Source organism: Myxine glutinosa, chromosome 6, assembly GCF_964187855.1.
Source record: "Myxine glutinosa chromosome 6, kmMyxGlut1.1, whole genome shotgun sequence".
Lineage (NCBI taxonomy): Eukaryota > Metazoa > Chordata > Myxini > Myxiniformes > Myxinidae > Myxine > Myxine glutinosa.
The window spans coordinates 87856078-87870684 of record NC_136266.1 but is presented as its reverse complement, the minus strand read 5'-3'; the positions used below and the strand labels follow the sequence as shown (position 1 = coordinate 87870684).

General features: G+C 40.9%; 1 protein-coding gene across 1 annotated transcript in view; it reads left to right on the top strand.

Moving 5' to 3' along the window:
* The window catches only part of LOC137417476 (ephrin type-A receptor 4), a 137636-nt gene that overhangs the window by 87221 nt on the left and 35808 nt on the right, over positions 1-14607 (top strand). The window contains exon 5 of the mRNA XM_078780090.1: positions 13460-13615. Within this exon, the coding sequence (XP_078636216.1) occupies positions 13460-13615 (156 nt within the window). The remainder of the gene's footprint in view (positions 1-13459; positions 13616-14607) is intronic.

Sequence of the window (14607 nt, the reverse complement as noted above, 5' to 3'; positions counted from 1 at the left end):
GGGAAAAATTAAATAAGTTAAGGACATAGCTTCAGGTTGATAGTTTATTTTCAACAAACTTTTGACCAAATAGGCCTTCCTCTCAGTTTTCCTCAAGTTGACTCTCATTGAATGTATTCTCTATATTTTTATATGATGATAAATAATATTCATTATATTTTATTTGACAACAATATGATAATTAATATGTGTTCAAATAAGCGATACATGGACATGTAAATGAATAGCTCTCCCTAATTCTGTTACCAGTATTAACTCTGTTACTCATATTTGTTTGCTTCTTGTCTAGACAAGGCCAAGCATCAAGATTTCACAACAATGGTATTTCCTCAATCCCACGGGGTTAAAACGTTTAAATTATTATTTAAATATTAGGCCAATGCACTCGAGTTGTGCTAAATAATAACGAACGTCTGTATAAAGGGGAAAATGCATTACCGCATCTACTCACATCTGCTTGTCTTTCATTGATTTTAGACATATGATCCATTCCTGAGTTTTAGCTTTTGCTGCTGATTTCATGTTTCTTTGGTGCATCCCCTTCAAGTAATTTTATCTTCCTCAAGGTCATCGCTCAGTATACTTGGATAATGTAATGAACTTTTCGAATGTCCTCTTAGGGTTATGGCACATTGAAACAAGTCGAGCAACATAGGAATAATAACTATTATAATAGTAATAATAAATATCAAATACAAGATCAGATCAAGTCATATTTTTGAGTATATTCCATTCCTTCATTGGTTAAATTTCGAACAAATTTGCTGTAAAACCTTCAATTCAACCGAGACAGATAACCCAGGATTCCGTCATTTCATTGCTTTGTTCCAAAATGTTCTCGAGACTCTCCGCTTTGCTTTGGGCAGGTGAGACCACTTGCGTTTTTTGAATGGCAGTCTGTTATTTAGTCCTGGGAATTGTCCTTATGAGCGGAACAAAGGATTGGTAACTTTGTGGGATTTTTGCGGAGTTGAGTGCTCGGTAATTGCACGGGAACGTAAGCAGCTGGTTGAGGCAGACGTTTAAAAACAATCCCACCAGACAATTTGTGATCTTGACTGGTAATTTCATTTCGTTGCCCAACGGTTTACTTGGCCTGCCAAACACACGAATACCACCGAGTAAGCTCGAGGGCTGTAATCCCAGACAAATTGAGATACCTGTTTGATGTATCCTTTGGGGTTTGTACCTGTAAATAAATGATGCACAAAATGTAGCTGTAGGCTCGATATTTTCATAATTGTGTTGACTGTTCTGGAAACCCCTCAACGAGGCCTACTTCTTGATTGAAGAATACAGTTTATTGATGAACAAGTTCAGTTTTGCAATGAATAGATGAAATGCTTGTGACGACCATTAGCAAACAGTTCGAACTCAACGGAGTTTGGATTGTAGTAAGGCAGGGTACTCCACTCAGAGATAAGTTAATGTATTGAATGGTCTCCTTGGAAAGGTAGTGACAGAAGAAACAGTAGATAGGTTTTAACTGCAATTAGATAGTTACCGAGAAGCGTTGGAGATAGAGGAGTACAACATTTATCTATTGGCAGGCCTGGTAAGTAACTTATGTATGGATGGGCGATTGGATACCTGTGTCATGATTGCTATCGCTGTGACAGGGTCTCATTAAAAGGTGAATGTGCTGTTGGTGTTTGGTCAATCTTCACCATTCAACAACCATCTTCACCCCTAAAAACAAATTTATCACCCTGGTGATGTTTCAGTACCCCCACTGTAATCCTCCCCACTCCTCTTTCCCGATCACGCCCTTTCCAGTGAAAATGAACAGATAAACTGACGGATTGAATTCACTCGTTGATGAGAGAGCACAGTGATGATGAGCTGAATGGCCTCATCCTCTGTCAAATGTCCTTGAGTATCAACTGCTGGCTCTATGCAATATAACTCGAATCAAAAGATCATTCAGGTTCACTGTTCTCATTTTCTGAATCCAAAGCTACACAAGTGGGAGGATCCTGATGTATAAACTCCAAAGGTAGTCCCACCCATTAAGTTTCACCGATTGGTTGTAACCACTCACATTGGAACCACTCACAATAACACATCAATCTCCAGTCGTGGGCGGTAAAACCCTTAAGTCACATTAAAGTGAAGGATGAGTGTGAACGAGTAATTCTCACAGGACAAAATATTCGTAAACAGATGGATTCGACATTTCAACCCCCATCCCCCTCTAAAAATATGTTATTTAATGTTAGAACTTGTATTGTGTACAATGTACATGATCAACTCTATGATGTTTATTTTGTCTTGTATTATTTAATTTTGACAGACAACCGTGAGGATCCATATTTCACTTGACTGAAAATCCTTTTAGTTTCATCACAATGACCGAATAATATACAATGTCGTTACAAATGACAAACGTTAATTATGGTACTGGCCGTTAGAGAATTCCCTGTTTTCCCATCTCTGCATTTCTCCCCGTTTCCACTTAGCAACCACATAATATTATTTTACCCTAACTTACCTACATCACATGGAACAAAGTCTCCCTTTTAAAAACCACATCCCAACCATGTCCACATCGCATGTTACTTTAAATGTTTATAACTTATAAGGTGGGAATGACCGTGAGACCGCACAGAGCAACCTTCACTTATCGCTCGCTGCACAGTCTATTCCAGCAAGAGGCAAGGGATCGCATTCAAGGGACCTCGCTTGGATTAGATCCTCAGCTCGTGTCAACTGCCAAGGACTTCCATTTTAACAGCTAATGCTTCTCTTGACCCCTGTAGCCATTTTGTTATTAGCTTTTGCTCTCATAAACCTGGGCATTCTTGAACATTTTCCCTCTCATAATCGGCACTCTCCAGGCCCGGACGGCTACGCGTTTAATTGCCTTGCATTTGCCCAGGGAGCACTGTGCAGTGTGCACCGCAGTGGCGTAGACAGGATTTACACCAGGAGAAGCTCTCAAGACAGCTTGAGAGAAAACGTATAGCAATGAGGTGGCCTCACAGGGATTGTGTGATCTACTCGTGATCTTTATGATCTACCCATACTGAAGGACAAACCTAAGATCATTGCTGTGTGCAAAAAGCACCTTGTGATCTTGGAGAGAAAGGTAGAGGTCACGATTGCTGCATGAGATTGTTTGGAAGAGCAGGTACCTTGACTCAAACCAGATAAAGATCAAAAATGAGTCGAGGCGGAATCTCTCAGATCAAACCCAGGCCAGGCCGCCTGCCTCACAACGTGAGCTCCCGTAGCCATTACTTCTGCACTAACAGCGTTACCAAAGAAGGGCTTAGCTAAGGATTATACTTTAGATAAAGTACATTAGGTCAGGTTTGAGTATAAAAACATGCAAAAACCAGAATAATTAACGAGATGACCAGGCCAGATGCAAATGACGGTGTGGATAATGGCAGTCCAATATTGGACCAGAAACAAAAAAAAATGTGAAAGAGCATTAACGACTATTTACAATGAACATACTGTTACTAAAATGGGGATTTTCACATTTATTTGCTGTTATGGCTGCAGGATAAAAAGTAGGGGAGGTATCGCTGGAACCCTGGCCAAATTCCAAATTCTTGCCCAAACCTGTAGGGGGCACTGAATCAGTGGGCCAGTTGCACCCCTCCCCTTCCTCCAGCAATGATGCGACTAGCGGGTTGAACTCATATTTAACTCCTGGACCAATATACCAATGAAATGTTACAGGATTGCACTTTTATTTAGGAAAACACGTTATATTTTAGATATATGCTGCAAAATAGGGCGTGGATGCACACAGAGCACATGTTCATATGCAGCAGTTGCACTGGTTAAATGAGGCCACACTGATAGGAGAGTAATGTGGTTGATAGCCATTCCCAGAGAGCTACTCGCCTGGACAGTGGTGCCACCATATCCGGGAGCAGGGTGGATTTAAAATAGCTGAGTGTTTTCGCTCGGAAAAATGTAAGAACAACACGTGCCCTAATTGGAAGATCATCCGGCAACAGATGCAGTTGGCACAGTGTGGTCATTCTGATTGGTTTTGGGCAGTGGTCTCTCGAGCCAGAGGAATAAAGAAAGCAGGTATTTCCGAGGTACATAGAGATAGGTTGCTGCTCTTATGCTGGTGTGGAACCTTTTCATTTAATCAAACATGGTAGCCAAAACCCAACAAGTCAAAGGGTTTATATTAACGTAGCCTTGGAGTTGATCAAGTCTGGAACGAGTCATTGGAGGGTCGTCCATGTTGTATATTTCTTGAGCAGATAACAATAGCATAGACTGGAAGAGATCTGGACAATAGGTCTTGAGAAGCCTACACCTTTGTGTTTACTTATCAGCCACAGAAATGTTGGAATAGCTAGGTCACCTACAAATATGTTGCCACATTATTAGTTCCTTACCGGTTTCACTGGGGAGGACTATAGGTTAGCTCTCCATCTGTTTGTCCATCCGTCCCACCTGTGGTTTTATTTTTGTCATCCCACTGTCCCACTTTTTCACCAAACTCCCAGTTTATGGGTAGCACCTTGTACAGCCAGGCGCTTGCTGGATATTGAACTGTTACCGATTTTAGAAGGAAATGTATGTAATCTGCTCCTGCCCAGACACTGACTCCGTGATAATTAATCTAACCAGATCCACATTCTGCGTAATTCCACTTGGCTGCCGAGTGGGTTACTTCACTGTCCCTGTGATCGGGGTGTGGTTTTGTTTGCTCTCCTTCACTTATGACATGGTTTGACCTTTGGTATGCTCTGTGGGACATGTCTAATGCCTCCGGTCATGTGACGACTTCATACAAAGGCGAAATACTTGGCCATTCTCATGACTTGATGAAACTTTGTTAAAAGGCACATTACTTGGCCATTCAAGGTTAAAAAAATACTTGGCCATACAAGTGAGCCACAATGTTGATCATCAGTATTCGTGTTGGCTTACAACCCCTTTTATGATACCCGTATATTGGCATGAGGATACGTTATGGTATTACACGGGCTGCCTGCCCAAGTATAATCGACATCCGACAGCTGGCAAATGAGCCAACCCACCCACACTCAGCTTAACAGTCTCGTGAAAGTATTAGGGCCAGCACTAGTGCCAACTGTCGATTATACAGAGATAACATGTCATTTATAGCTTTTATATCAAGTATAAAAAGTAAAATAATTAATAATACCATAAAATTCCTGCAAACATATAAATAAAAAGAGGTGATCGTGCATTTTGAGCACTTCTCCTGGCTACGCCACTCTTCCAGGCATCCCGCCCTCACCGAACATTCCACACTGCCTTTTGGTGAAATAATGAGGTAAGTAAGTAAATAAATAAATATCTGTGAAAACAACCTGCCACCAAACAACTTAAGATTTTGGAAAAGATTTCTTGATTTGACTTTTGTGCCATCTATCTATTATGCCGACAAATATGGTGGAAATATGATCTCTACTCACTCCCAATTTTCAATGCACACTAATCCTCACCTGATGCAAAAGTTTGTTGCTTTTTCAAAGTGAAAGCTTAGATGTATATTTGAATATAAAATTCATCACTCGGGGGTTAATGGCTCGGGAGTTAATTCCTGCACCCCTCCCACCCAAACTTCCACCATTACGATCCCTACTACCAGAAAGTGGGAATTTATTACCTCAAAGGTTTCAATAAAGTTGTACTTGCTTCGATTATTGAAGAAGTTCCATATTCCGAGAGAAGATCTGATTACGGTGTATACATCTTGCATCAGACCTATGTTGGAATACTGGTGTCCAGTATGGCATTCCTCCTTGGCACAACTGCAGATATCTACTATTAAAGTGTTGTAAAAAGGAGTACTTGGAATTATCTAGGCTACTAGGTAAGAATCCTACTATCATGGCTTGAGTACCTGCCAGCTGAACTCTCTACAGGAATGCCATTAACAACTTTGTAAAAACTTTGCATCTTCTTTACATAGCAGATTTAACAGACTGATTACATGAAAAACAATCACTCCGCAGACAACTGTGTCATAATGATAGATTCTGTGAAATTAAATGTAGAACTGAACGTTACCGAAAGTGCAATGCCCTACAGCAGCAGCAACAACAACAACAACAACAACAACATGCATTTTAAGGCCATTTTCCCTGCTAGAGCGGGGGTTAGCCTTGCGGTCCCTATGACAATCTTCTCCATTTTGCCCTATTTTCTGCATCTCTCCTTGTTAACCCCCTTGCCCGCATTTCTTCTTCCACCATCTTTAGCCAAGTCTTTCTTGGTCTTCCCCGTCCTCTACTTCCTTCTACATTCATTTCCATCACTCTTCTGAACCAGTCACTTTCATCCTTCCTCAACACATGACCAAACCATCTCAACCTGTTTCTCTTCACAGCATCAATCACAAGCTCTATTCCCATCATCTTTCGCAATTCTTTCAAAAGAATTTCAAAATTCAAAATGCTTAATGTTGACAAATATGCTATTTTAGTTTGATTCATTTGTTGCTTTGATTATTTTATAACCTTCAGTTGTTTTTATCTTGTAAATCATTTGCAATTCAGCCTGAGGGGTGTGATGTTTCAATACTAAAACCAATCATTCATTAATTTATTTTGTTGCTGATATCCATGCTACATTTCTTTTAAACCTACCCTATTAACACAATTTTATCAATTAACTGGTAGTTCTTTAAATTTAACCCCATTTCATTGTGTAAAACTAGAGCAATGCGACTGTGTTGCCAATATGCCTCTGTAGAGTCTCTGCCCATGACAATGGGTAGATGCCCTCGTTGACTGTACTAAAAATAAACAAGTTTGATTTAAATCCGTTTTGCTCTTTTCAAGTATCACATTTTTACCAAACATGACAGGTTTCACAATAATCGGTGGAGCGGTTTCAGAGGGTTTTTCAAATATCAGCTTTCAAGCTAATGTGACATCGGCTACCAAACCATGTGACATATGACATCAAAAATGTACACTCTGCATATATATGGGGTTGGGATCGTGTTTGTGAAGTTCCATGTTGATCGGATAAGGTTCGTTTTTCTATCTAAGATGGCTGCGAAATCACGGGACCTATGACATAATCATTTTCAAACTCCCTCGTATATGCAACAATCATGTTAGATGTCATTTGTAAAATTTCACATCGATAGTGTAAGCGGTTTCAGAGATATAATTATTTAACATTTTCCCTCAATCCAATATGGCTGCCACACCATCTTACTATAATTCACCAAATGTCTGTCCGTCTGTCTGTCCATCCATTCGAACGTACTGCAAAAACGGATGAACCCATCGCAACGATATTTTAGGTAGGTAATCCAGGGACCCCCTGGAGTAAAATAGGCTATATTGTTTTTCCAATTTCAGCTTTGGTCTCCAGCATTTTAAGGTTTGGACTCCCGCATAACGTTATTTTCCTGGGTACTGCACAAACGGCTGCACCGATCGCAACCTGACGAATGAAAACACCCAGTTAAAAATAATGACCTCGGACAAAGACCTTTTATAAGGACATGGGTTGAATCCCTGCTTGAGAGAATGCCAACCCCCTCCCCGCCATCACGGTCGTCTCTTCAACTCACAATCCCACGAGATATGTGGAAAGGACGACCCAAAACTAATTATATTCTTTTTGATTCGTATATAAACATCATTAAAAGTAAATAATGACCTCAGCCAAAGTTCAAACGACGTGGGTTTAATCTCTACATGAGAGAATTCCACATAGCTATTTGGGTGGTGTATAAGCTAACAGATCACTGTCCATCGAACTTGCCAAGGCCGTAACACCTATCGGTTCAAAATCCTTTTAACTGTTGACTTGGTAGTTTTTACAATGAAGGAAACATTAACACTGTTGTTAAAAGTTTAATTTTTTATATTAATGCTATTTAAATTTGTGATTGGAGTTATGCTGTTTGGAATGAAAAAAGAGATTTCGAGTTCAAGTGAATGACGAAATGCCATGATGGTTTCTACTTTCTAAACGTGAAATTTGCGGATCGCCATATGCAGATTCGCCACGGTGCCACGATCGATGTTTCTTTACATGAACATACCCGTTTGTTTGCGTACGGGTACGTTTTTCATGGAAGTCCTTCACGAACTTGCTGTCCATGTCTGACGACTGAATGTGTTACAGGAATGTGGAATTTATTGGTTTCATGCTTTCGCATTCGCCGTTTGCTTTGTCTGTTTGCTTCTGGCCTCCCACCCGTGCGTAGCAAGGGTACCTCACTAGTGTGACTGATGACATTTTCATGATTAGCTTTTAATCGCCATGCCTAGTCAATGACCCACATAAAGTTGCAAGTCGATCACTTCGGTGGTTTGGGAGATGTTTTTACAGGTTTTCAATTAAATCCAATATGGCTGCCAAACCAATGTCATAAATTTAATATTTCAATACAAATGGGTCATAGATCATGTGCATGAAATTTCAGATTTTTACTTTAAGGCATTCAGTTAAAACATTTATGGCTGGTATACCACTTTACCAATGATGTCATCATTATCATGCTTTTGTTCCCCATTGGGAGTATTGACAATGTGACAAGTTTAAAATTTTTCCCTTCAGTGGTTTCTGAGAAATATTTTTTTAATTATTTGCCTTTAACCCAAGATGGCTGCCATATCACGAGACTTATGATGTCACAATTATCATAAAAACATTCTGCATGAGTGTCGCTCCTACCCTGAAAGTTTTATCTCAATTGGACATGTGGTTGCCGAGAAAAACGAGGTTTAGCCCGTACGGACGGATGGACAGCCAATCAGAAAACATAATGCTTCCGGCCACCTTCAGGCGGCGGAGGCATGAAAATCAAAAAAATGTGGGGTCATAGCTCATAGAAAATGAATGAGTAAATAGAAGTGTAAAGTTACTGTGAGTACAACATAACATAAATGTGACATGTCCCTAAATACCAGAATTGGCATTTCACTGGGAGTATTGACACTCACCGCAGGCAGGACACTCACTTGACAGGACAACTCACATTGACACTCACTCACTCACTCACCGCAGGCAGGTTGGTGGTCTTTCCATCTTCTACCGACTCCTCTCTGGCCTTGCCCCCCCCCCAGCTCTCTCTGGGCTCTGTCCCGCAAATATTCCTGCAGGTCGCACAAGATCTGCCTGCAACCCTCTTATGGTCAAACTGCCAAAATCAAGACTCTCTGCTCACCTTCACTCCTTCATTCCTCTTTTCTCCCGCCTCTGGAACAAACTCCCTCACTCTCTTCAATCCCACTCCACCCTCCAGGTCTTTAAAACAGCTGTTCACCACCATCTCTTATCTTCCCCCATCCAAAACCTTGATCTTTTCTACCCCCGCTAATTTCACCCCAATTCCACTTTTTTGAAATACCAACTTCTGTCCTGGAAGTCATTGGTGTCCTTGTGTTTTATACTTCTCCCTCCACCCCCCCCCCCCCTTCCCATGCCTCCTCCCCCCAAGCCCTCTCCCTTCCACACATCTCCCTGCTCTCAAATGTTGTGTTTGTGTGCTTCACCTTCTCTCCCCATCTTGTTTCCGCTCCCGCTTTTTGTGTGTTTTGTTTGTCTGGTTGATTTGTTTGTGAAGTAAATGTTAGCTCTTTCACGAGCCTCGATTCAGTATACAAAAAAAAACCAAAAAAAAAACAAACAGTTTACAGTTTTTTTTTTGTTTTTTTTTTTTGTATACAAGATCGAGGCTCGTGAAAGAGCAAACATTCATCACACAAAAGACAAACCGACACACAAAACACAAAAAACAAGGGGAGCGGCAGACAAGATGGGGAGAGAGGGGGAAGGACACAAACACAACATTTGAGAGCAGGGACATCGGGAGGACTTGGGGGGAGGTGGGAGAGGAATAAAACATATGAACACTGCAAGGACTCTGGGGTGAATTACCGGGGGTAGAAAAGATCAAGGTTTTCGATGGGGGAAGATAAGAGATGGTGGTGAACAGCTGTTTTAAAGACCTGGAGGGAGGAGTGGGATTGAAGGGAGTGGGGGAGTTTGTTCCAAAGGCTGGAGAAAAGGGGAATGAAAGAGTGAAGGTGAGCAGAGAGCCTAGACTTTGGCAGTTTAACCATAAGAGGGTTGTTTTTTTTCAAGAGAATATTTGGGAAAATTCTTGAGAAAATGTTTCTTAACCTTTGTAGATCATGATTTGTGATTTATGCATCCGCATTTTTATACATCCGCAATCTGCCTAACACTCTCCCTCCTACACCCTTTTCGAAGGCACCGAGTATGATTCGGCCTGAAAACCACCCTCCCCACATCCATGCATACACAATAAATGGATTTGCTCTCAGTGCATTCATTCGCAATTATGTAGCTCCCTTTGTCATTACTGACAATGAAGAGTAAAAAGAAAGAGAAATTTGCTTTGTATGAACTTTTTTAAGCCACGGTTTGTGCACGGACGTCTCACCCGCTGTGAACACTCACTCTCTTCATTTTCTGCATTAGTGGAACGTAATTGTTGCTTCCTCTCGAAACCAGTATTGCTTTTATCACGCTTCTTGTACTCTTTCAAGGATTAAATTATCTACTTTTTAACTTTATTTTCATTAACTAAGGAATCCCTATCCTTTTGGTCTAAATGTGTGATGGATTCCTAATCTATTTTAAAAACATACCATGAGTTAATAAATTTCGATATGTTCGAACATTTCTATTGACAGTGCGAAGCCAATGCAAGGACGAGAGGTCTAATGTACACAGTTTTTTTTTTTCTCCCCTTTGGAGATGATAATTTTGGTGATAGATTTATTACTAAAGAATTTAACCAGACTTGATAGAATAATGGTTCGAGTGTGTGCTCCGAGGCGAGGAAGTCGGCGGTTCAAACGCAACACTGGTTGAGTCGTACTAAAGACATAAAAATGGTACATGCTGTTTCCTTGCTTGATGTTCAGCGTTTAAAAATGATAAAGGATGGACAAACAACCATATGTGGTGGAAGCTTTTGTGTAGGCTTGATGGGCCGAATAGCCCATAATGCGTTGTAGTTCGCCCTCCTGCGTTGTAGTTCCTTCTAATGGACGGTCATTTATTATAGGATAAAATTTCATTTTGAGAGTGCTTTTTTTTTCTTTCTTTCTTTTACAAGTGACCTTTATGTGCAAATATTTGAGCTTAGCACGTATATTTCTCAGTCTGGCTTTACACTCCTCGATCCTTTCATCTTTCATGTGGCATTTTCCTGTCTGGAGTTTACTTTCCACTGATGCTTTCCATAATTGTTTTACTACATTATTGGCATTGGGGGTGTTTGTCACCTTCTAGTGTACTTGTTCCTACTTCTGAGAGACTGTAATATCACAATCCATTTCGCTGTGTCGTAAGAAGTTTAAAGGAGAGTAGAGTTTGCATGGGAGTAAGTTTGGGTCTTTCAATCAGAGTACTTTTTCTTCTTTTTTTGTATACAAAGTCGAGGCTTGTGTAAGAGATAACACATAAAACACAAAAACATAAACAGAAACACACATGAAACATAATAAAGGGAGCAGGAGACAAGAGGGGAGAGGGAAACACAACATCGGGAGATCTGCGGAAGGGAGAGGGCTGGGGTGGGGTAAAAGATGGACACTACAAGGACTTTCAGGAAAGAAAGCGGGATTTTAAAAAGGTGGATTTGGGGTGTATTAACGGGGGTAGAAAAGATCAAGGTTTTGGATGTGGGAAGATGAGAAATGGTGGTGAACAGCTGTTTTGAGGACCTGGAGGGAGGAGTGGGATTGAAGAGTGTGTGGGAGTTTGTTCCAGAGGTGGGAAAAAGAGGAATGAAAGAGTGAAGGTGAGCAGAAAGTCTTGATTTTGGCAGTTACACCAGAAGAGGGTTGCTGACAGATTTTGTGCGTCCTGCCGGAATATTTGGGGGACAGAGCACAGACAGAGCACGGAGAGCTAGGCCAGAGAGGAGTCGGTAGAAGATAGAAAGATGACTAACCTGCCAGGGTGAGAGAGTGAAAGGCCCTCAGAATCTGCTTCATCGCGGGAGATACTAATGATTCTAAAAGCCTTGGTTTCTACAGCATGAAGCCGAGCTAGGTGTGAGGCAGGAGCACCAGCCCAGAGGGGAGAGCAGTATTCCATCAAGCTGCAGATGAAAGCTTGTATGTTTTGTATGCTTTGTATACTTACTGCACATAATGCTGTCCCTGGAAAGGTTTGTTGACCGCAGAAGCATGTTTAAGCTGGATTGAGAAACGTACCTAGAAGCATCAGGGATAGAGGGGTACTGTACATGGACATGTGGAGAACTGGGATGGAGCTTAAGTATGAATGTGTCATAATTGTGATGTTTGTCAGAAGGTATTAGCAAAAGGTGAATTTGCTGCTGTCGGTATTTCTACATTCCTCACCCCACACCTCTCACCAACCCTAAAAAGAAAAAAAAATCATGTTGGTGATATTCATCTGCCCCGATGTTCCCCTCCTCACTCTCCTTTCTAGCTTCTTCCCTCTCCCTTTACTTGTCCTCCAGTTTAATTAGGTGAGAATGGTAAAGGTTGAGTTTGTAACAAGACCATGAATCAACTGAGAGAATGAATTGATAGAATACGAATGAAGCACTGGAAATGTGTGCCAAATGGAATCCTCCTGTGTCGAAGTTCCTTAGAGTTTTTTGTTTTTCACAATTAAACTAATTTTTTAACAAGCATGGGACATTAAAGGCAACAAAATGTTTAGGGTTTTTTTCTTGAGAAAAGGTGCTTGACCTCAGGACATCCTAATGACAGGACCTTACATGGCAAGACAAGAAAATTCGCCAAAGATCTGTTGAGATTCTCAACAATATTTTATTAGATCTCACTGGATATCATTGGATATTTTTGGAAATTATTACTTTCCCAGAAAAGTTTAAACGATTTGCTATTGATCTCAGAATATGCAGCTGAGTGGAAAGAACTTCCCATCCAAAAAATTAAAAACCTGCAAGATCCGTGGCCTCACGCGGAAATCTATATCCATAGAGGACGATGTGAAACTTCTCTCGATCCACCTAACAATGCTGACTGGTATATTGTTTGTATTTGCTCTTTTTTAATGTATATGAAAGTATGAAAGTGCTTTTTCCGTATTTTCCGTAATGATGAAGTGAAACAAACCTTTTACGCTGTTGCAAGCGACAGTTGGTTTTTCTGTCCCGGGAGACACCTCTCAGTCATCTTCAGAAATATTTTCTACCATTTTTCTTCAGTTTTGACTGCAAGACACCTATTTCATGATAAATAGCAATTTCCCTGCCATAGATCTCCCAAGAGCAAACGTATTAAGGGCAGTGATGTGGCTGCTGCTATTGCTGCACCATGGGAAACCCACCTCGGCCATTTCTTAATGTGGATTTTTGGCAAACTTAAGAAAAAAGTCAAAAACAATCTTATGCAATAGCACACACGTCCTTTGGGAATTGAAAATAGTTAACTTTTTTGTTGCTGTTGTTCTATATGAGGAATAAGGAGAAAATAACCGGGAAATAAGCCTCCTTTTTTATTCCCAGAATGCCAGAGGGGGTTCTACAAGCAGAGAGCAGGAGATGGACCATGTACCAAATGTCCTCCGCACAGCGTCTCCCAAGAGGCTGGCTCTGCGACTTGCCACTGTGATCACAATTACTTTCGACCCAAAGCTGAGCCACAGTCTGTGGCCTGTGCAAGTAAGTCTCGTTGTGACTTGACTGGCATTGTACCTTTCCCCATGTACATTCCTGTGCTCCATGCTGACATCATTTAACATTGTACTCCAACTTGACCGATCTCAACACTAAATCTGCACCCTCCCTTCACATTTACCTCCACACCATATACCCTAGCATGGTACAATTTTCTCTTACTGGATATACTGCTTCAAATTCATTAATCAAACTGATTGAGCTCTTTATTGTAGTCTGCTCATTTCTGGAAAACAACAGTTTCAGTGTCACCATTCTGCATGACCCAGAAAGTCGTCGATTTGAAAAGACTTCAGTAAATATACTATTGGTGCTGGTGGGATAGCTCAAAGGTCTCGCGTACTCTCCTTTGGGCATACTTGTCTGAGTTTCATATCTAATCCAACTATAAAGTGATACCATGGTGCTTTGCAGGCAGGAGTTATCTGCCTATCCGAGGGGCATTGAGCCGGTCGATTCATCCACTAGCATTCATTGGTTGATGTTAAAGATCCCACAGTGCGTTTTGTAAAGAGTAGTGTTCTGCCACACTCTGGCCAAGTTTCAACTTCCTGTCTCAATTACTGCTGGGAAGCGAAATGGCAAACCGCCCAGTGCATTTTTTGCCTCGTAACTGCTTTGGCAGCTATGTGGAAAAAATATTGCCATGGAGAGATACTATCAGACCACCTGGAACATAATTTTCATCTGTCAAGGTGTCACAATGCCTTCCTGTGCAAGTATAAACTGCACCAATTACAGGGTCTAAGGCAATGCCAAGGAACAGTGATCTGAATATATTCACCTTAATGTCTTTTATTGTTTTCATTGTTAATTCATCCCATGAGTAAGTAGTTATTTTCTTGAAAATACATTGTCTGCCGGATTCTAACAGTGTCTAAACCTGGATCCTGGCAGTTTGAAGGATAATTAAATCCATGAAGGTAACTAGATTTAACATAAGTGTTCACAGAAAAAATAAGCTTCATGCCCATGAA